The sequence below is a fragment of the Simochromis diagramma genome, unplaced genomic scaffold (assembly GCF_900408965.1).
Source record: "Simochromis diagramma unplaced genomic scaffold, fSimDia1.1 OVJJ01000545.1, whole genome shotgun sequence".
NCBI lineage: Eukaryota > Metazoa > Chordata > Actinopteri > Cichliformes > Cichlidae > Simochromis > Simochromis diagramma.
In genome coordinates this window covers 3,067,354-3,090,708 of record NW_024387371.1, presented here as the reverse complement: position 1 = coordinate 3,090,708, position 23,355 = coordinate 3,067,354, and the positions used below count along the sequence as shown (strand labels likewise).

The 23,355-nt window shown below is 41.0% G+C and overlaps 1 protein-coding gene across 4 annotated transcripts in view; it reads left to right on the top strand.

The window, feature by feature from the left end:
• The window catches only part of fgd (faciogenital dysplasia), a 51,540-nt gene that overhangs the window by 24,022 nt on the left and 4,163 nt on the right, over positions 1–23,355 (top strand). For 2 of the 4 annotated variants that reach the window (XM_040007889.1, XM_040007891.1), the window contains exons 2-15: positions 7,697–7,876; positions 10,036–10,237; positions 10,496–11,108; positions 14,048–14,137; positions 16,072–16,208; positions 17,016–17,172; positions 17,374–17,512; positions 19,294–19,352; positions 19,860–20,006; positions 20,104–20,196; positions 20,304–20,383; positions 21,567–21,597; positions 22,192–22,293; positions 22,775–22,828. In XM_040007889.1, coding sequence (XP_039863823.1) covers positions 7,697–7,876; positions 10,036–10,237; positions 10,496–11,108; positions 14,048–14,137; positions 16,072–16,208; positions 17,016–17,172; positions 17,374–17,512; positions 19,294–19,352; positions 19,860–20,006; positions 20,104–20,196; positions 20,304–20,383; positions 21,567–21,597; positions 22,192–22,293; positions 22,775–22,828 — 2,084 coding nt within the window. Of the gene's footprint in view, positions 1–1,728; positions 5,733–7,696; positions 7,877–10,035; positions 10,238–10,495; positions 11,109–14,047; positions 14,138–16,071; positions 16,209–17,015; positions 17,173–17,373; positions 17,513–19,293; positions 19,353–19,859; positions 20,007–20,103; positions 20,197–20,303; positions 20,384–21,566; positions 21,598–22,191; positions 22,294–22,774; positions 22,829–23,355 lie in introns of those variants that run through there. The other 2 variants (XM_040007888.1, XM_040007887.1) reach the window with 2 other exon arrangements.

Below are 23,355 nucleotides of genomic sequence, written 5' to 3'. Positions count from 1 at the left end.
CAGAATGAGGGGCGATCGAGCTTTGATCCAGAAGATTAACATGAGTAATACTCGAGACAGTGTGGCCTTAGTAAAATAGGGAATCATTGAATTTGAAAATGCTTTCTCAGGCTGTAGGTGCTGGTGACTCAAGGAGCAGACCTATGTGTAAAGACTTACCCATCCCCCACGGCACTGGAAATAGTATTTTTCTTTTCTCTTGAAATTTTCTCTACCAGTAAATATGCGTCGAATATACTTAAACTGGGAGGAAAAGATGGGCTTTCCTGTGAAACCTTGCCTGTACTGTTGTGAAGACAGTCCAGCCTGGTTTTTGTTTTTCACAGTGAAAGCCCCCATTGAGAGCTGCTACAGTAGGTTTCAGTGAGGCTCCAGTAGTTTCTGGGACAGTTAAGCAGTCATCTCCACAGGCAGGTTTGTAAACCCCCTTGTTCTCCTGTGTGTGCGTTGCCCTAATTGCCAATCTGTAGCTGTTTTCTTTGCAGCAATGCTCTGGGCTACAGTAGCACACTGCATCCAGTCAGACAGAGGCTTGTTTCTCTGCACCCTGCCTCATAAAAGTCTGTGTAGAGTGTTTGCGGTAGCATGGAGAAGCTGTGAAATGGAGAGGCCGGCGTGCAACCGTCCTGTCAAATCACATGTTTGATGAAAAATTTCAACCATCCCTTTGTCACGTCCTCACATCATTGTGCTACTTACTGTAAAGTCTGAGTGCTCTCCAGTGACTATCACGTATCGGTACAGATGACTGCTGATTGTACTGGCCTTGAGTCACACTGTTCAAAAAAGGTCAGTGTGTCATATCTCACCCTCAGCATTTCTTCAGACTGGCTCTCAAGGACACAACAGGAAATGAAGGATGCTGTTAGACTCAGGCACATGTTTATACATAATAATATGACTACTGGAGCTCTGGCTCTTGTTTTACTTTCTTTCTGCTTGCAACTGTAGACGACAGAATACCTTCCAATTGAAAAAGAAATTAACACTTTATTAAAACTGTGCATCTACTAAAAGCACAAGTAGTTTACTGTGACCATCTTGCGATATTATTAGCCATAATAAAGGCAACTGTTGGGATAGCAGTTGCCTCTTCTTTTATTTCTCAGGGTACACCGAAGCACGATTGATTTAGTTTGGGATGCCACTTCGATATTAAGTCTTCAGCCTTTGTTTATGTTTAGCTTTTTCCACTTGGTGACAGTGTATAATTACAGGAACTGGAAACAGATGGGCCTGTTTTCTTAGTATATTTACATCTCTGAGTGCTCTGTGCATGCTGCACAGAATGTATAAATAAAGGATTTACCCTCCATATTTGAAAAGTGAAACCAAGTGCAAATAATCTGCACTCCTTCTATTGCCCAGCAGGGGGCAACTCTACTGGTGGCAAAAACAAGATCATCAGATAGCATAGAAGTCCTGAAGGAAATATATGTACTTCATAGTTGATGTGTTATAATGGTGAACACTGCACTGATTCATTTAGGGTCTCAATTGCCAGTTTCAGGTTTTAGTTTTTTTAGTTTTTTTTTTTAAAAAGCATGATGAGAGGCATATCTCTCTCTCTCTCTCTCACTCTCTCTCTCTCTCTCTCTATTTATATATATCTATATATCTATATATAGATATAGATATAGATATATATAGATATAGATATAGATATATATTTCCCCCTGCTTTGGTTTAAGAGACATCAAATTATCTCTCAAGACATCAAATCAAGTCCAGTGGCTATGTTCATAGTGGAAGTGAGGCTTGCTCACCCAGGATGAGGGTGACCCAGGTCATCTACTAACTAGAAGGTTGGTGGTTCAATCCCTGGCCGTTCTACTCTGCATGCCAACTTATCCTTCGGGTAGACACTCGACCTCATTCATTGGAGTGTGAATCTTAGAAAGATAGCACTCGGGCAAAGAAGATTTATTGTATGAAAGTGCCTTGAGTGGTCAAGTAGAAAAGCACAATATAGGAACCAATTCATTACTGCTTTGTGAGTTTTACTCTTAGATTATGAGGCTATGACTTTAACACCTTCTAGCAATCCGTTGCTTGCTGAACCTTTTTCTAACCTCTCAGCCTCTCTGTCTTCTCATCCCAGAAAATCACAATCTGTGGGAGCTGCTGAAATCTTCCCACTTAGTGTGGGAGACATGCCATTGTGCCTGCTATGCCCACTGACCTAATTCAGCTCAGTGCCTAATGTCATACCAGTGAAACTTGGGGTGCCGCTAATTGTTAAACAATAAATATTTTCTACAGTAGGTTAAAAAAACTGATGGGTTGACAAAGAAAATGTGATTGTTTCTCATTACAGAGCATGATGAGGAGAAGATGAATATAGATTTTTAATCTGCAGCCAGATGCTGCTGTATATGATTGGATAGCTGTTGATCCTTGTGTACTTTTGTGTGTGTATGACTGCGTGCATGTGGAGATGTGTGTGGGTTAATAAAGCCTGTGGTGAAAATAGAATTGGGCCCTCGTTACTGTGTGATTGTCAGAGACTGAGATCTGCCCTACTGTCGATCCCAGGGCAGCTGCTGTTATACTCACACCAGTATTTTCTCTCTCTGCTTTTTTTTTAATTTCCTGGTTTGTACTTTTGGGTTTTTATCCTTTTAAAGTGTCGTTTCAACCAGTTTCTTATATCTAGAAAAGTAAATACTTTTTTTATAGTTATTTATAGCTTTAATTTTCTTTTTTGAACATGTCACCTTCTTTATTTCAGTCCCTCTGTGTCCCAGCTGCAACATGTATTTAAATTCTGTCTTCATCTATACATTTCTATCTAGCTTTGTTTCTTTTTTTTTTTAATGATTAAGTTGATTTCTGAAAAGTAGATCAAGGTCATAGCACATATTGGTATGGCAGAGGGAGAAATGAGACAAAGCAAAATTCCTTTGTTTTCTTAGCCTTGCTATTTTTCTACAAGACAATGTGTTCCTGTCCAAGCCAAGAATTTAAGTGGCTCTGTGGCTCAAAGTTCATTATAAATCTAAGAGTCGTTTAATGAGAGCTTGCTGCTCTCTGGCTGAGTCGTTCAGGGTAACACGGTGGAAATAAAACCAGTATTATTCTGAATGAGACAGCGAAAGAAAGTTATACAGACACAGCCAGAAGGAAAGGAAGAGAGTGGGTATAATGAAGGCAGAAAAGCTAAGAAATGTGATGGTGACATAGGAAATAATGAGGTACACCACCCAAACTGGATGTCTTGCCACGTCTTGGTGGGGAACTGGGCGGGTGGTTGGTTGAAGTTATCAGAGCGGCGCTGTCAGCTCTTCCTTACCCAGGGTTGCTTTGTGGACAGGAGAGCTGATTGAGTAGCTGTCTGAGTGGGGAGACTCTGCTGACTGTGAGCGATCCATCTCTGGGATGATGGGTAATAAATGACTCTGTGGGGGTCGCCTCGGGGCTGAAGGTGATTGACAGGGCAGCTACGTCTGTGCATTTTCCTTGTGCGTGTTTGTGTGTATTTTGAACCTGGGTGTCTTGGGGTTTGGGGAAAATGGAGAGAGGAGAGAGTTCTGAGTTATTTTCTCGGAACTTTGAATTAGCACGGTGAAAATTTGAGATGTCTATCTCGAAGGTTTGATTTATGGAGAGTAAAGAAAATGTTTTGCTCTGTTTTTTGTTTTCAGTGGTGGAAACAAGCTTCTGTACTAATCTCAGTATCCCTGGTGAAAATGAGCACATCTAGCGCATTACACTACGGTTTGTGCTCACACCCAACTAGGGAGACAGAGACACAGCTTGAAAGGTACAAGTCCAACTCAAAATCATTAAATTTTGCTGCCATGCAACTTTTAAAATGCTCAGAGCATCGCATCATCAGTTGTTGATAACAAAGCAAATAGCAAAATGTAGTGTCCCTCAGCTAAACCAATCATCTTTGCCCCACTGTGTCTCACTTTGCATACTAACTCATTCTACTGATGTGGCCTAGTCTGATTAGATATGTAATTTTATTTTATCTTTTTAAGTCTGAAAATTAGAACTTAGAGAAAGTTTGGAAGTTTAAGGCTTCAGCCGTACAGGCCTAATGACCTGTCGGCTACCCCGTGGCAACCACTGGATGTTGGATAAAAATGTTTGTTCACAGACAATTTGCTCAGTGGTTGCTGGAGTTTGCTAGCAGTTGCTAGGTAAAAAAAGGTCACAAAGAGGCTGCTACAATCCTCCTGATTGCTTTAGTTGCTAGCATATTGTCACAGTGGCTGTAGTTTACACAGAAGATCCCAGCTTATCTGCAAACACCCCCCGACCGCTTGTAAGGTGGTAGTTAAACTGAAAATTGTGACAAAAACTAGAAATGTCGCATGTACAGCGATGATTAACATCTATGTTTTTTTTATTAATTTATTTTAAATCCCAATTTTCTGTTACTTTCTTATACATTATGTTCATTTCATCATCCACCTGAGAATACAATGTTACGGTCTCCATTTGAATTTGTTTCATGTGCTACGGTCAACCTACATCTCCTGTATGTAACTTAACAGTCACCAGATTTGTATCCATGTTATTCGGTATTGAAAAGAAATATGTCTGCAGCATTGAGCATTAAAAGCAAATATTGAAAGCTTGCATTGATTCTTGACCTTGTTTACTTAACGTTGTAAACACACCTTAAGACTCATAATTTGATTGTCATACAACAGAGACAATCTAACTACACAAAAGGCAAAAGCAATCAAACAAAGACTGATACACATTGCTGTGACGTGCTAACACAAGAAATACATTCCTTAGGTTTTTCTCTCATGATAGCATCACAATCCCGGACGTTTATCACGCTTACATGCTTCCTGCTGATTAAAATCAAAGTGTCAGTATACATACCTGAAGGTATCCGAATATTTCTGTGTATAAGGTACACGGCAACCATTAACTTTGTGTAGTTGTATACTGTGAAGCAGTATTTTGAAGTTACAACTCAAAGTCCTCACAGTCCTAAGCTGAGATTGCATTACATCACAACCATGAAAGAACAGGTAAGATTTACGGTGACTAATTGTTGGTTTTGCTGGGAGAGGTTGCCATGTTAACGCACAGCCTTCAGGGTGTAGCAGTAATAATGTTCTCATATAATTTCTTTCTAATTGTGCTGTTCATTTATTCTTCAGTTACTGTGTGGGGAGCAAAGGAAATTAATGAGCTCATTATTCTCCTTTGTGTTTTTACAAAGCTCTCACTAAATTAGATAGATACATTATTAATATTGTCTCTTGAGTCCAAATCAATTAGGTGTCTGCCTCAAAAAGGCGATTTTGTTGATTATCTAACTCTAACCCTTGTCTTTTGAGTTGTGCGCTGTGGTCAAAGTTTCCTGTGTTGTGGGCAAACTGTAAGATTATATGCTGAGATTCCGGGATTCCACAGTGACACATAATCATGTCATTTTGGCCCCGGGAGGAGCTGTTAGTATCAGGTTTGTCAGGTGAGCAGACAGGTGCAGGTCCTCTAACACCACTGGGAAAGGACAGGTGACTGTGCGTGTTTTGGTATAATGCATGATTGGGCTTTTAAAGGGCTGGTTAGGGTGTGTATGTCTGTGTTTGTTGGCCACAAAGAGTAGTCTCAGTTGCGTGCGCGCACACACACACACGGCACTCCGGAAAACTGGGAGGGCAGGATTTATTTTGGTTTAAACACTGCTGTGTGGATGACTTTTATACTCAGTTGCTCTTTGGACTTTGGATATCTGACACGGAAAGATAGGACGCAAGGTAATGTTTTTATGGTACTCTTGGCTGTTTGTGTGTTCCTTTATATTCTAAGTATTTGTTTTAGTAATGGCTTGAACACTGTTATGTGATATAATTAGACTGAATGAATTTGCTTACATATTTTCCTGTGTACTCATGTGAGGTTTGTGAGATTTTAATTAAGGAAAAAAAACGTGAGTGTCAGCTCCTTACTCGCTCTGCTGTGTTGTCAAGTTTCTTTCGGTGTTAAGCAGTTTGACATGAGGGCCAGGTTTGGCTCTCAGGTAACCATAGCTACACTGAGTTTCCATAGGCACCGGCCCTTATGCCTCTGTCTTGCACTGTTGTTTATTTTTCCCAGCAAAGACCACAGCCAGTCTTGGGTCAAAGTGTTCTTCATCAGGCAGTTATTTGGCTGAAGGACTTTTCCTCTGACTCAGCCCGCAAGTCATCTCTGATTTAGAGATGGCATTAGTTGAAACCACTGTGAAGGGCTTGCAGTTTTTCTTTTGCCAGGGACCGGATGCAAAGATAGTCTAACTAAATTCAAAATCTACCTACTGTAGGCACTGATCCGTAGTCCTCAGTGTGGAAAACGTGTTCTCCATCTATTGTACGGAGCCGAGGGAGCTGTTTGCTTTGTTCCCCCTGCCCTGCTCTTATTCCACTGGTGCAAAGATGGTGGGAACACCTGCAGTGTGCCACATGAGGCAGACAGCATAACAGGACTCATTACTGACAGAATTTTTTTCCTTCCACTGCCTGAAGCGCAGCTGAAAATCACCAAATTAGATGTGCCAAGGCTCTTGTGGGGGCTCGGTGCAATTTTAGGCTGTAATCCGGTCGAGCAAAAGTTGGTGTGACTTGATCAAATCCATGAGCCTGAAGGAACAGAGCTGTGTGGCTGTAGTTTGCATAGCTATTATCATAATCTACTCTGGGGCTGCACTTTTTGTCCCCCTTCCGATAATAACTGCGCAAAAAAGGCTGTTGTGGTATGTTCAAATGAAACCTCGTAGAGTGCATATGGTACAGACAAATGCACGCTCGCAAACAATAGCAGTGCAAACACTCTGTTTCTTCTCTCTTGACTGGACTTCAAAGAGTTGGCATTCATAGCATATCTTTGTCAAAATGTAATGGAAATATGTGTGTATGTGTGATAACATTACCACCTCGTCCTTTAAAGATTTTTTGCATCGTGTATTTTGCATTTTGAAGTTTTAAAGGCAAATTGATGATCCCGATGGATTTGTGAAAGTGTAGAGGAAACATTTTGCTCTTCACATCTAACAAAAGGCCAAAAGCGACCTGACAGTTAACAGTTAACTATATGTAAATGTAAAAATACATGCCTATATAGCTAAAGCCACACAGAGCACCACAGAACTCAAACCATGTCGATGTGGCACCCAAATACATTGCTCTTGTGGCTTAAAAATGCACTGTTGCACAAAAACCTGCAGCTGAAGTTACCATAGTGCTAAACACGCACAGGGCCCAGCTATTTTAGAAATATTTGTGACTTTTTTTTTTTTTAAATATAAAACTTTAGATGAAATCCTTCCATTTTTGATTTGATTGACTTTGTTGAGATAAACAAAAACTGATAACATTGAGGGTCTTGGAAGTCACTTAGCTGCTTTAAAAAGTGCACAATGTATGTCCAGTCAGCATCTACAGAAAATTAGATTTATCCAGTCAGTTACAGGTCTGAGAGTGTGAAGAGAAACCAATTTGCAGGCTCTGCAGCTCTCTGCTGCCTTAGGCCTTGTATTAGGATTGATGCTGCAGAGTTTCTTTTGGCCCCAATGCTATCTGTCCGAGGGCGACGCCGTGGAGCACACCAAGCTCAAGGTCATTCACCCGCAGTAGTCACCACGCACCACTGCATCGCTGTCGCAGGATTATTCCTTGTGTTTAGATGTGTGTTATTATATTGATCAATACCTAAGATTGTCTTTCTTCTTTTCCTCTATATATAGATCTCCCTGCCTCCCCTCTGCAGTACCAGTGTGGATCAGTGGACTACCTGTGTTCTCCAAGGCTCATAAAGAAAGGTCCGACCCCCAGACCATGTCACGACAAGCCTCCAATCAAACCGCGGCCTCAGCCCCCCACCTCGCCCACCTCGCCCAGAACGCTAACCGCTCAGAAACCTCAAGGTAAAAATCCAGTGACACACCACAGCTCCTTGAAGGCCAGTTTTGACATCGGTGCTGTCATTATAATTGAAAGGTGCTGCAAGGTTGGACCCCTGCTATCGAGCCGTGATTTATTCTGCTCTGACAAAACACTTTTCTATAACATGGGACGTGTCAGCTGCCTGACCTCACTCTGCCACTCACCGTGCTCAGTAGGTCACCTCTGCAAGAGCTGCTGCTGCTGCTGTAAAGCAGGGCAGTGTCTCCCAAGTGTTTGTGATCGGGCACCATTTGAAGAATGCTAAATATGAACATGTGTTGTGTTTAGGGAGTCGCTGGGAAACATACTAGGACACACCACAGACCTGTCCCCGATTTTAAACATGCTCTGAACTATTCAAAGTTTTGGCAAGAGATTTATTCATTTAAAATTGATCAGTTGATTACCATTTTTATCAGGAAAGATTTCTGATCAAGGAAAAAAACAAGGTTGTATAAAGCGCCACAGCCGCCCTTTAGAATAGCTTTGATATTTCAAGATCCTCTCATTTTTTCATGAATTGATACTGGTGGTAAAGATCATTGGCTAAAAATGGCTGAACTTGGACTGCAGTGCTGAAAACAGTCAAAAATTTTAATGAACCTTTCCCACACAGCTCAGAGGTTCATGGGTTAGCACCAGATTTGCTGGCTAGGAGTTTCAAACCTGTTTACATTTCATATTCTTGCTTTAAAGCTGTTTGAAATCAAATATCAGTTAGCTGATGAAGAGTCAGTAAAAACATATTATTCCATTGCAATAAAATCATCTGCGGCCTTTTGCTTTCTTACTTGTCTGCACATAAAAGTGTAAATATAATACATGTTTTGTTTTTTTAAAAATGCAAGCGATATTAAAGAGGTTTAGCAAATAGAACTAGTCGTACTGTGCTTTGACTGTCATTCGCCTGACTTATGAGCTACTTGGGCACAATTACAGTTTCTGGTACTCTATTTGAATGCATACAGTACTTCCCACCTGACAGGATGAACTTCCTCACTGACATCTCCGAGCTAATCCAAAGGGAGGGAGAATTGAATTGAAAGGGAAGTCGTAATTCTGTCAGTTTTTGAGCAGAGAAGAATCTAAAACTGGACGTAGATCTCTCTGGCCTAAAAGCTTTGGTGGTGCAGAACATGCTGAATCACTTAACTGATGAATTATATGGCAGAAGCAAGTAGCACTTTCCCTTTTTTCTTTTTTTGCCCTTTTTATTGGATTGCTCTTTACAAACGTTGTGTTTTTTTGCAGCTACAGTGAACAACATTAATAATAATGGTTTAAAATAATGGATCAGTTAAACTATTAATTTAAAAAAATCATTAATTTACAGTTTAAACTGTTTGTCCAAATGTTTGTTGGTGATGCTGTATCCTCTGTTTCCCACTCATACATAAAATGCTTACTCCTTACTTTTATTTAACATACTCAATATTGGCTGAAAAAGAAGTATATAAAGTAAGGTTGTTACCTTTCTGATGAACTGATGAAACTGAAACATCTTTATATGTTATCATCCTCAGGAGACAGCTCACCGCACATAAACACATGCACTGTTACTACTGCATAAAGAAAAGTCTGCTCCTTTCTAATCAGCAGTGGCCCACACAGATGGAGGAAGTGCTGAAATTAACAACTGTAACATATCAGCACATTTCCTGGTTTCTGACAAAAATGCTTCCTAAAATGAAATGTATGAAAAAAAATCCAGATATGTCAGTAAAGTTGGCCTATAATGTAAGCGTTTATTAAGTGTAGCATATATTTTTAAGAGAGCACTGTCATTTTTGCACTTGCTTTTTTTTTCTTCTTCTTTTCTCATCTTTCTTGAGCCACAATGGCTTACGCACATGCTCTCAGCATCCTGTTCAGAAATAAGGAAGTTGCAGATCGCTGACGCTCAGAGTTGATTTCGTCCTGCCCCACTGCGCTGCTACGTTTCTCTGTCTCTTCTGACTTTTTTTTTTTGTATTTTCTGTGTTTTATCTCAAGTTTTTACTAAGTGAACCAGCAACACAGCTATGGAGGTTTTCTCCCTTGGATTTATTCCTGTTACCTGATTGCTTTTGTTCTTGTCTGGAGCCTCATGCTTCTCTTTTGCTCTGCTTTTCTTGTTTTGTCTGGACTTGCGCATCTGTAGTGCCCCCTAAACCTGCGCACCTGCTCGCCCTTGGGCAAGACAAGAAACCTAAGAGGATCCCACCAGCACCCTCCAGGCCTCTGCCAGCACCCCCTCTTCCACCTAAACCAAAGCCTACGCTAACCCCTCCTGGCCAGGGAGCACAGCCGCAGAGAGAGGCACAGAAAGTTGGGCTGCTGATTGAGAGGTTTGAAAATTCAAGGTAAGCTGAGAAATGTAGACGGATTTAGACTGAGACCGGTTAGTTTGGCAGATTTATCGTTTGTCTTCTAAAAGGAGTTTCAGGTTAGCCTTTTTTTTGTAGCAGTTTAAGATGTGGGCTGGTTTTTCAGTGAGACGTAGATACAAGGAAACAAGAAATTAAAGTTTTGCTGTGCAGCCCCAAGTATTGATCCTTGATGTAATACACATCTGTAAAGGTGATGTGATACTAAGTTTTTCTTTGTTTTTATTTTTCCAGGGTCCCCATCCTTGGGGTGCTTCCACGCTCACAGCTGCAGCTGTGTCTGAGAATGGACAGTGCACCAGATATCACTTCCTGCAGCCAGGACACCACGGCAAAGGTTGCAGGAGACTCCTTCCCTGTGGATAAACCTGCGCTTGGCAACTTTGAACGGACTGACGACGAGACTGATCTCTCGCGTCTGGCTTCCATGCGCATCGACGACACCGGTGATCCTGTGATGGATAGCTGTGCAGTGAATGACATCACACAGAACGATGGCTGCCTCAATGACGTGGGGCGGGATGAAGGTTCATCCCACAAACTTCTGGACAATCCAGACTCCTCAGAGCAGAATGGGAAGATTCCCAACCGGGACAGTGGCATTGACAGCCCGTCGTGCACCGTGGAAGGGGAGGTGTTCCCTAATGAGGATGTCATTGACGAGGAGGATAATTACGACAGCGTCACTGAGACGGAGAGTGTGTCCTGCTGCGTTACACTGGACAACAAGCGAGACTCAACGCAGGATGAGGACAGTGACTTAGATGAGGGGAGCAGTGGGGAGATACACTCTCTGACAGACACACAGATCGGGTATCTCACAGATACACACTCGGAGGCGCAGAAAGTGAGTACCTCCCTCGCTCACCATCAGCAGGTCATAAGCACACATACCAAAGACCGTAACTTTAAGTCTGAATACAGACACCGGCTCGCTACAGCCTCTACCGTTCAGTTCAGGTGATGCGTGGTAATTTTGAGGAATTCTGATAGCTTGTTGAAATCGAAGCACACGTCCCACGAGTTTAAAAGCTTCATCTCAGCCTGCCGTTCGTGTAATGGAAAAAAGTAGCGTGTGTCTATAATTATCTGAGCCTGGGTGAACACTTTCAAAGAATACTTCTGCATGAAACGTTAGACGCTATTACAGCCTCAGTTTGCCAGTCACAAATGACTTGAGCTGTAGCTAAAAGGGACTCTTGTGTTACATATTTAAAAAAAGCTGAACAGCTGCCCAAGAGCAGTAACAAAAGCATGTTTTGATTGCCAGATCAAAGTCTGCACAGACAGAGTGTTCCTCCAGTTGATCTAAAATTTCAGCTTTCTCCTCTTCTTCACTTGTGTCACAGTACAGTATCGATTGTAAACAACACAGGTACCTCAGATAGTTCTCATACCCTTCCTTGTGGCCTAAATGTGTGGTCAGTGCTTCCTGTTCTATCCAGCAGCTTGTGAAAGTATCATAGTACAACAGTATCACAGACATGAATTATACTAATATTGGAAAAGAAGAACAGACGAAGCTGTCCAATGAGAATGCTTTTTGTAAATACTACTCGGGCTAAATCCGGAAATGTTAGACATTAGGAACCAATAGGAGTGTTTTAAGACAGTAGATTTATGTGGCATTGCACTCATGAATGTCAGCAGTAGTTGTTCCCCTCAGCTGTTGTCAGTACTGTAAAACATGAACTATCTGCCCACACCCGCAGCCTTTTGGGGAAAAGGTATCTGTGCTCTTCAGCGCTTCCTGATCCCAGCATCGCTGTGCAGAGGAAGGGTGTGTTGATCTATGTGTGTGCATGTGTGGTTGGTAGCCTTTCTGTGTCTACATGAATGTGTCTAACAGCACAGCTGACATGTTGATGGCTCTATAATGACAACCTTTTGACAGAGGATGTGGGTTTTTTTTAGTGATGTGAGGTGCAAGAGTGACTGAAAACAAGTTCTGCTGACTTTGTGTGCCCTCTTCTTTGCACACAATGAAAACTGAGTTTCACTTTTGTTCACATAGTAATATTTGGCATTGTTAGATTTCCTTACAAAGCATAATCTCTGGTGAGTTTTCCCCTGCCATCTTTGCCAGGGTAAGAGTGCAGAGGAGTGACATATTAATGGAAAAACCCAAGCTGAATTATCTTAGTGAGATCTTAGGTCATCTAAACAACTTCAGTGCACACTGGTATTGATTCTCCATGTCTCTGGAGCTCAGCTGGAAGGATGGAGCTGCTCTGATGGTGACTGTGAAGGACATACCACATGTGCAACATCATTTTTATACTAACCGATTCAGTATTCCTTCCTGCTTTATGAGTAGGAGTATTTTCATCCATCAGCGAGAACAAAGCTTTAAGATCCCTTTAGTGCAGGGTCAAGGTTTCAGGTTTTTTTGCACAGTCACAATCTGGGAGGCAAAAAACGACTCCCCGTAGCACAAATTCTATAATTTTTACATCAAGACTTGGTTAAGCTCAGGTTTGGGTTCGGCTTAAATGAATGTGATGCTGCTTGTTTTAATTTGAAGACAGCTATTGCAAAACCCGCATTGTCGCAATAGGCTAAGTGTTTTGTGACCTCAGTGTGCGTTGAACCAGTGATACAAGGATGAACTACTGCAGTGTTTTTATGTCATTTCATCTCATCAAGTCAAAGTGAAAGAGAGAGGAAACAGGGCTCTTCAATTTCACCGCAGCAGCTATTAGCACATCTCATAATTTACTGCTGTTGAACTAAACCAGTGACTAAAATAACACATTCTGAATGTCAGTTTACAGTAATCTGCTGCAGACGCTGCTGATAGTTGCCTCAGCCACAAGCATAAATATTTTGGGCTTTTACATAAGTCCAAGATCCCCTTCAGACACTTCTGTTTTTCCTACAAGCATTGCTGCTACTTCTCATCAAGCCAGCCATGAGCTCTGTCTGTTGATGCTTCAAAGGCTGTAGGGGTGCTGCAACAACTCCAGCAGGAACTGGGTGTGAGGTGGGTTACACCCTCACCTGGTCATCACAGGGGTGACACATGGTGAGACAAACACGGGGTTTGAGTTTCCGTATCGCCTAGTAGTGTTTTGAACGTTGGGACGTAAGCGGCAGTGATGTGACAAAATAATCGTGTATGTACATGTCGTGAATTGATACTAAAGGTGAGCACAAAGGAAGTTTCTCCCTTTACCACATGGATGTGAAAATGGAATCCTAGTGTCACACTCACGTGAGGTTAAACTTTAAATGAAGAAGTAACACAGATATTTGAATTTTAAGGAACTCAATAATTGGTCTCTCTCTGCCACACAGTTTGGTTATAAAGCCGATGCACATGTTTGTGTGCTAAAAAGAGAGCAGCTATCCCATGTTAGTGGTTTCATACAAAAAGCACAGTGAATAACTGCGGGGTAAAAATGAATAAATAAATACAACTATATATTACGAATGTTGTTTAGTGTTTACAGAAAGTGTAACATAAAGGTTATTCAGGTAGGAAGTAGTAACAGTGGTTACTTTAACACTGAATAAAAATGCTTCTCTGGCAGTAGCTGTGCAGTGTAACCTGTTGGGTGGCTGTGGTGAATTATATCACATTATATTGCAAAGATCAATATAGATAATGATCTTTGAACGTATGTTTTTGTCACATTATTATTTATAACTTAAAGCACAAGGTGTCAGCTTTCTTTCACCTCTGACTACTGTCTGAAAACTTCTCAAATATGGTGGAGTTGGCGTGTATGTTTGTCTTCTTTTGCCTTAGATGTAATCTTTTGCTGCTTTTCTGTTTCCCCTCAGTGCTCAGAAGCTCAGAAACTCCTGAATATTGCCAAAGAGCTTCTCCAAACTGAAGAGGCCTACGTGAAACGACTCAATCTCCTCGACCAGGTATCGCTTTCCTTTCATATGTGTCTCTTTATCTGTTACTGGCTTTGTGCGAGGTTTTTCTTGTATCCGGTTCAATTTTCTGTTGCCTAGTAGTGCTAGTGTTGCTAGCGATTGAGATTACAGCTAATCTGGATTAATGCTGGGATTGAGATCCACTATACACCAACCCTCTGCTGGCTTGATTACTTAGAGCGCTCTAAGTGCTATCTTGTAAGATGTAATGCACCTCTGTTTGTGTGCATGTGGACTATATTTATGAATGTCCAACATAAAGAGTGCTTCGTCACCGCAAGCCTGAGTGTGCATCGTGTGTGTGTTTGTTAAAGGAGGCACGTAGGTTGTCGTGTGTTGCAAACCACGCAGTGATCTATATTTCTGTCTAAATTCTGTGAACAGAGCGTGTGTTTCCTGACCCTTGGCTCTATTTATGACTAGACAGCTATTTTTTGATATAGCTGTCTACCCTTGGTCGTTTAAAAAAATCATATTTCGTATCTACCAGTGAATATAGTTTGTGTTCTTTCAGAGAAAACATTTAGAACTTCAGAAGAGACTTTTGATAAATCGTGCTGTTAAAAAAAAAAAAAAAAAAAAGGATGTGAACTCAGTGATCTTACTTACTTACTTGACTTCTGCCCAGCTTCCAATTTTACAAGGTTATTTTCTAGATGAATCTATTGGACAATCTCCTCTATAAAATAAGCCTTTGTGCCAGTTTGCACTGGCCACTCTAAAACCCAGAGATGCTCACTTTAACGTAACTTAAAATAATGAAGTGAAAGGACCTCAGGAACACAAATTACTTGGCTGATGTTCAGTCGCAAACCAGTCATTGCGGCTCTTAATTTTTATCACCCAGTTAGACCTCACACTCTTGGCTTCTTTGTGTACATGCAGTTTTTTCTCTACCTGCAGCGTGGTGTTGCGTTTATGATGAGTGCTCACTCCCAGTGGTTAAGTCGCCTTCCTCTTTGTTGAGCTCATGTGGTAGAGTTGACGATCTCTGCCCTATCACAGAGCAGCTATGGTTTATTTGTTACTGAAGGCAGAACGCTTTTATGGTTAACTTCCTGTTTTTGTCTTACAACTTTCACATGAAACTTGTTTCCGTGGATACATCAGTGCATACCGGTTACTGCGATTGTCAAGGAAGCAAAACTGGATGCAGTGATTTGGACTTTATCACAAGAGTCATAGCGAATGATGTGCTCGATTATTAAGCTGAACCTGCACATAAAGAATCTGTCGCTGATGCTCCCCCAGTGAAATCAGCCGATCTGTAATAGTGCTTAATTGGACAGAAACATTTTTAAGCCAACAGTATTGATAGTCAATTATCGATTCGTCGGTCACTGAGTGTCACATTTCCACAAAGTTTAAAAAACACACAAGAGAATAAGCGCAATATAGATATCCTGAGATTTTGCATGCAGTTGCCTGCTGGCACTCCCACATCAGCTTCACTTCTCAAACCTGGAAGTTTACAGCGCGTGTCTATGTACAACCAACAGTCCACCTCCCCAACCTTTGAATACTACATTCCTCATTATGCATTCTATGACATCATTCATTGGACCTTTTGTTCCTTATTTCTTCTTCTTCCTTCCTTCCTTCTACATACTAAACATTTAAATACTCACAAACCCACCGCATTAATATCCGTTTACCTTGGCCTACTAAATCATCTTCAGCGAGTTGGTGCTCCAGGCGTGAAAAAGCATCAGTAAAGTTTAGATTATATAGTGTAGTTTATCTGGTTTTTAGCAGATCTGCAGAAAAGTAATCTTAGCTTGATGTCATTCACACTTAGATATACATATGACAACACGGACATTTTTCTGCCTGAGCTTACATACCTGTTACTTAAACAGAGCCGAGCTGAGTCGAGTTGTGTTCTTAGCGTGAGTTTTTATATACAAATATCTTCTCTGCAGGTATTTTGCACAAAGCTCACCGAGGCTGGAATCCCTCAGGACGTCATTACTGGGATCTTCTCCAACATCTCTTCTATCTACTGCTTTCACGATAAGTTCCTGCTCCCTGAGCTCAAGACACGGATTACTGATGAATGGTGAGGACTAAACACTCGGCATTTCGGTGGCTTTCCTTAAGTATCGGTGTGAAGAGATGAGCCGTTGGGGGGTCATTATTGTCAGGTTTTCAGCGGTGTCTGATTTTAGCTTGTGTGTATTTATGTGTCTCATAAAGACTTACAGGTTGAGGGTATTTTTTTTCTCCTTTTTTCCCACAATAAGCAGGAAATCTGCTTCCCGTCTGTGATATTATGCCAACATCAGCCACCCTTGGTAGATAATGACTCCTCTGGAGACCTGTCACATAATGGCTCCCCTCACATTAACTCATTAAAATTTATTGGCTGAAATAAACTTGAAAAAAACAAACAAAACAAAGGACATCAAGTCAGAAAAGTGCACCTTAGGAAGAAAATTCATAAGGAGGATTAATTTCTGTAATGCCCCAATAAAATTCTTGAGATTACTCTCATTAGTTATGAGCCTTTGTTTGTGTCTCTTTATGAGTGATGTAATTGCCCCCAGTATTATAGTATTTATGCTTGTGCAGCCTCTCTTGGTTCTAACATGGATCTGTGAAATGAATCTGTTAAAGCAACCCTTTAATTACCTCCTCCCTGCTTTAGTAGGAAACTGTGTGATCTTTTTCCCAATAGGCTTTGGGAATTTTCCCTCAAAGCTGCAACTTGATGTATTTGCATCTGTAGAGCTGTCTATACATTTACATGAAGAAGTAACTAATCTGCATTTAATTAAAACACTGCAACAATCTTTTGATATAAACCTTGGCGTGGAAATTTGTTTTGGAATCATCCGTTTGTTTGCATGTTCTGTTCTTGCTTTAGGGAAAACAAACCACGCATCGGAGACATCCTCCAGAAACTGGCTCCATTCATGAAGATGTATGGAGAGTATGTGAAGAACTTCGACCGGGCCATGGACTTGGTCAACACCTGGACGCAGCGATCATCACAATTTAAGAGTGTCGTACAGAATATACAGGTTTCTCTCTGCTCCTTTTTTTTCTGTTTTTACATTTTTTCAACAGCATGTATTGGAAAAGAACATCCAATCACACATATCTAAAGATTATTTGGGTTTTATATAGTTTTGTCAGGAATTTTGGGAGTTTTAGCCAAAATTTAACAAGTCTTCTTTCTGAATTAATCAGTTAAAGTTTTGTTTTTTTGTTTCAACCAACAGAAACAGGATGTGTGTGGGAATCTGACGTTGCAGCACCACATGTTAGAGCCAGTCCAAAGGATTCCTCGCTATGAGCTCTTGCTCAAAGACTACCTGAAGAAGTTGCCCGATGATGCTCTCGACAGAAAAGATGCTGAAAGTGAGTTGCCGGGGTTCAGGGGGTTGGGAAGGTTACCGGTTCGATCCCCTGCTCTGTCTGTCTTGGTCGTTGTGTCCCTGGGCAAGACACTTAACCTACCGCCTACTGGTTTGGCCAGAGGGCCCGATATGGCAGCCTCGCTTCTGTCAGTCTGCTCCAGGGCAGCTGTGGCTACAACTGTAGCTTGCCTCCATCAGTGTGTGAATGTCAGAGTGAATGAATAGTGGAATTGTAAAGCGCTTTGAGGGTCTCAAAAAGCGCTGTATAAATGCAAACCATTATTATTGCTGCTGACTCGCACGTTTACGCTTCACGACTGATAAACTCCAGGTCACAGAGAAATCCACCCAGCTGTGTCTTTGCTTTCCTCAGTAATCTAAAGCTTCACGTAAATCACATTTTAAAGATGCGCTTGTTGTATGAAATACGCCACCCATTGATGAGTATTCAGCTCAAGGCAGACACAGTTTAACTTTACTCAGAAATATGGATTCAGAACAGAAGAATAAATAAATAACACAAGAAAGTACCGTTCAGCTAAAGCCCATGAAATCATTAAAGGTCACTTGGGAAAAAAACGAAAAGAACATGAGCAGATTAAACAAAAAAAGTGCAGATAAAGCAAAAATATGTCCTGTCCAGTTCATACAGCAGTGAACACTTGGGAGTTATTCGACTCCATAACTGTACAAGGACAGGAGGGAAGGTGAGAGGAACTGGCCAGTATCTGTTTTCACAGCAAATGTCTTCTTTTCCTTCGACTGTCGACTGCACAAACTGCAAAACCACTCGACTGATCAAAAGGAGCCAAAATTCACTTCACCTTGTGGTAAATGTGAAAACAAGCTGTTTGAGACCACGGGCGCTCTGAAGACGTCCCTCTGTGTTTTTCTAGTTTTACTCTGCGCAGCTAAAACCCACTTATGGCGCAGAATGAATATCTTAGTGTTATCACAGTTTTAGAATTATGAAGTGTTGCACTTAATTTCCGTCATATTGAACACTATTGCGTTGCATATGCAGGGTTAGATTAGGATAAAACTTTGGAGGGGTTTTTTTTGCTATAATTTATCAACACTGTGATGATTTGTACACTTTAAGTGTTTGATAGTCTTCTGAGATGATCGGTATACGTGTATAGCAAAAAAAAAAGTCCTTGTACAAAATAACCAGATCTTATATGATGACAATCATTAGAATAACTAGTTAAATGAATGTGTTATGAAGCTAAAGGTAGGACATAGGCCTCCTACGTCTCTGCATAGCTGTTAGTATGATACCACAATACTTCACAAAGGTCAGAGTGCTCCTCATGCTGTTTCAACTACAGCCTGGCAGAAACAGATTACATATATTACATTATCTCATGTCCTCCTACATCCCTGTATCCATTTACCTAATCCCTAACGTCACCACACGGCGTTGTTTGGAGTCTGTGGAAAGGTTTCTCTCATCCTCTCCAGCTGAACAGCAATTTATCACAGTTGTTTTGGCCTCATTTCCCCCGCCTGTGTGTCTCTTCTGTTTATGTAGGTTATGATTAAGATGGCTGACTCAGGTACTCGCAGGCATTAGTACTAGACTCTTGACTGGCTGGAAGCCAGCCTAGAACACACTGTGTGGTTAATGTTAAGAGTATGTGTCTTTTTAAGTTGGTAGTACTGGAACAGCCGCGCAATTGTGTTTGTTAGAGATTTATATCAGAGTTTCTGATAGTCTTAGCTTATTAATAAGATGATTTGTTTTTATTAATTCTTGTTACTCGCGTATGTGTATTACAGAAGCACTGGAGCTCATTTCTACCGCAGCTAACCACTCCAATGCAGCAATCAGGAAAATGGTAAGGCTTTGCTCGATGCTCCGAGTCATTCTTTTATTTTTATGTTTTTGCTATCTTCTCTTCTATGCATCAACTCTTTCCAGTACTCTACCACTTGGCTGATTAGGAACTAGATAATGTGTTGCCCAATAAGAGAGTAGCTGATGTGGTACAGTCAGTCAGCAGCATTGCATTGGTACAGACAGGAAGCTGCTGTTTCCTGCCTTCTTGTTCATAGCTCACGGAAGTCTGACTGACTTTTTTTAACACCCAACCTCCTCGTATTTTTCCTCTGTCTTGTCGTGATGTCTTTCATGTTCTTTAAACAGCTCAAGCAGACACATGCGTCTGTGAATCAATAAAGAATTGTAATATATACTTTCCACCTTGCTGAAAAAGAATGAGTAAGAACTGTATGTGATAACAATATATTACCCTTTAAATGTTTGTGCTAGAGCTCCATCTATCCTCTCGCTGTCGAGTATCTTCTCAGCTTTTCTGCTTCCTCCTGTTGCTCTGTGTTTTTAGGAAAAGATGCACAAACTGTTGGAGGTTTATGAGAGGCTTGGAGGAGAGGAGGACATAGTTAACCCAGCCAATGAGCTCATAAAAGAAGGGCATATCAAGAAGATGTCAGCCAAAAACGGGACAGCGCAAGACCGATACCTCTATTTGGTGAGATCCCTGTTAAGTTTGACAAATATCAAATAAAGGAAGATTTTTATTTGATCTGTCCTCTTCATCAACTTCATTATTTCTGTCTCTGATCTAGTTCAACAATATGGTGCTATACTGTGTGCCTAAACTCCGACTTATGGGGCAGAAGTTCAGTGTCAGAGAGAGGATTGACATTGCTGGCATGGAGGTATAATGTTGCTTTTCAGCCTATTCTCTAGCTTTTGTTTTTTTCTCCCGTGACTGTTCACTTGTTGGACCAACTGCAAGTGGCATTCTTCTGCTTTTTGACCCCAGGTGCAGGAGAATGTGAAGCAGAACCTTCCTCACACGTTTGCCATCATCGGTAAGCGACGTTCGCTGGAGCTGCAAGCCAGGTAAATATATGCGAAACAGCCTCAGAGCCACATAATATTAAACAAAAATGAAGATGTTATTCTGTAAATAAAGCACTTCATATGGTTTTAGAATGCAAAACTGTGTTATTATTACTTACAGGAGTAACAAGTCTCAAAAATATAATCTTTCAACCAATCAAAATCAATAGCTGCTGATGTTAAAGGAAAAATCCATTGTTTTTAGCCTAGGCACCATTTTCTCCTCTATTGGGATTTAAATTGTTAATAAATACAAAAAAGTCTGGAACGGATCAAATGTTGAACAAGAATGTTACAACCATCAACCGCAAAATGGATCAAATGTAATCCCATCGCAGTTGTCCATTTCAGAATGGTACACTGTGATCTTGTTGTTACTCAGTCATAATTTCACTTAAGCAGAATTACTTAAACCAATAATGTCATCCACTCTGTCTGCAGCAGTTCTTGTCCGACTTCAAAGTGCACTTTCATTGATGTATGATTTCTTCTCCTATTTGATTAATAGTCATCCTGATCAAAATGGTTTTTATGGCCCAAAAAGGTTTTTATTATCATCCATATGTAGCAAAAAAGCCACAACATAAGCACGCCACTGTCCCCAGAGGTTTGTTTCTGAAAACCTTGCAGGGATTGTATTGCAATTGGATAACCAGAAACTAGCTTGCAGTTACCTAGCCTTTTGATAACTGATCTTTTTGTAGGCTAAACTCAGACTTTTGAGACATATACATGTTAAATACACATCTTTCTCTGCTGGGATCATTTGCATACTGTTTTAGTCACTTATCTAACCCTATCAGTGGGTTAGGCTTACATACCAGCATTTACCTTTAACACTTTTCTTTGATTTTGAAGAAAAACAACAGACTTAGCTGGTTAGCTTGTGGCCAGCTAACTCTGACTGCTAACTTATCATTAGCCTTAATGTGACTGTAACTAAAATAATTTGTATTTTTCTTTACAAGTATTTAAATTAGCCAGTGAACAAAACTCTTTTAGGAACTTAGCTTATTATTATTTAATGCCCTATTTACTTGTTATTTTCTCATGTTTCCACTCTTTGGGGCTCTGTGTGCACAATGAATTGCGCTTATTTGTGAATATTTATTCAGTCATGGTGATGGCCTGAATTTTCTAGTCGGGTGAAATCATCGAATCATATTTTGCTTTAACTTTACAGGACGGCTGAGGAGAAGGAAGACTGGATTCAGGTAAATTTCATCCACTTGAAGTAGAACACTTGCATGCATATGAAACTGTCTGTGCCTCTCATGTACCTGCAGCATTTTTGGTCTGTGCCTTTGGTCGTTGTGTTTTATTAAAGAAGAATTAGAAGAGATTTCCTCTACAAACTCATGCAGTGTTTGGGAATTATGTTCTCTAATAAAGCCCCTCATTATTGCTCATTTAGCCTATTACAGCAGAGTAAAGCTGATTAATACATCTTGCAGGCTGCAACAGGGAATTGGCAACTGGAGAAACTGCAGAGGGTTTTTTTTCAGTATGTGAAGATTAAGGAGGGGCTTTGGTACCACTCCAAAAGTTTACAGACAGTGGAAAGCAAAAAGAAGCAAAGGTTTTCGCACACTACTAGCCAACTAGTTATCTTGACCGTGATACTTTTTAAGCTCTGATGTCATTGCTGCTGTCACTTGTTTGAAGCACAGTCAGGGTAGTCAGCATACCACACATGCTTTCTTTGTTCTTCAGTTAGGCAGGAGAAAGAAAGACTGCTTTCCTCCTTCTTCCCTCTTTCAACTCATAATTATTCCTCCTCTTTCCTGTAAATCTCTTCTGACTCTCAGGTTATCCAGGCCACGATTGAACGACACAAACAAAACAGCAAGACGTTCAAAGCCTTCAACAGCTCCTTCTCCCGGGAAGACGACCATGTGCCGGAGTCACCGGTCAGTCTCACTCCGCCTTCATCAGGCACTTCATTGATCAGTCAGTCGGTTGGTCATCCTTGGCAATGAATCATGGGAGACTAGTGGTACACCAAACAAGCTTGTCATAGTCTGGCCTTTGTCTGCCTGAATAGCTCTCCTTCTATGGATGTGGTAGTATCATACAGACAATACGCTCACTTAACCTTCCTGTCATGTTCGGGTACATACAGCTCTCGCCATTTCCGCGTGTAGAGTCTGCAAGTCTCCTCTCACAGGGATCTCTCATGACCTAATAGGGAAAGCCCAACTCAAAGTATATACAAAACTATCATAGATGTGCTTTGACCCACTTTGAGTTGGCCTTAGCTGGACCCAAGCCAAATGTAGTGACACGAGCCAGAGGACCAGATTCAGAAGGTCCAGACTGACACCTAGTGGTAGAGATGGCTGACTGCAAGGTTAAACTACTGTTGCTCACTGTGCATGTCCTCCTCCTCAGGGTTTCTGGTCGAACACATCCATCGACTCTGATGGCGAAAGACTACAAGAAAGGGTAAGATGCTCTTACAGAAAAGTAACACAGTCCTGATCCCTCTATGAGCTCCTGAGTGTGCTGCATAGCTCATTCCTATAAGAAGCCAGAGAGTAGCCTCTTATTCAGGACATTGTCGATGGTTGTCTAGTGAATGCAAAAGGGAGTGAGACTGACTTTGGGCAGACTCCAAGAGGATGAGTCAAACAAAGTCAAACACTAGTTCCAGTGAACAATGTTTCTTTGTAGTTTTTAGAGTAAAACTACATTTCCAAAAAGGCAACAAGCGCCTCTGAGCTTTAGTAAATTCATGTTTACTAAAAGGGAAAATTAGTCGAAGAATGTCCTTAAAGAAATGCTGCTAGATATAACAATAGTCTCGTTAGCTGTGTTTGTTTTTCAAAGTGGTTTTTGTTATGCTAAAGCATACATTACAGTTAGGCTGAGCAAATGTGATGATGCTAATCTCAAAAATCAAAAATTTTTCTGTTATCTATACAAACAGGGAGAGATTTATTTTACTCCTCATCCCACATATGTAGTATCTA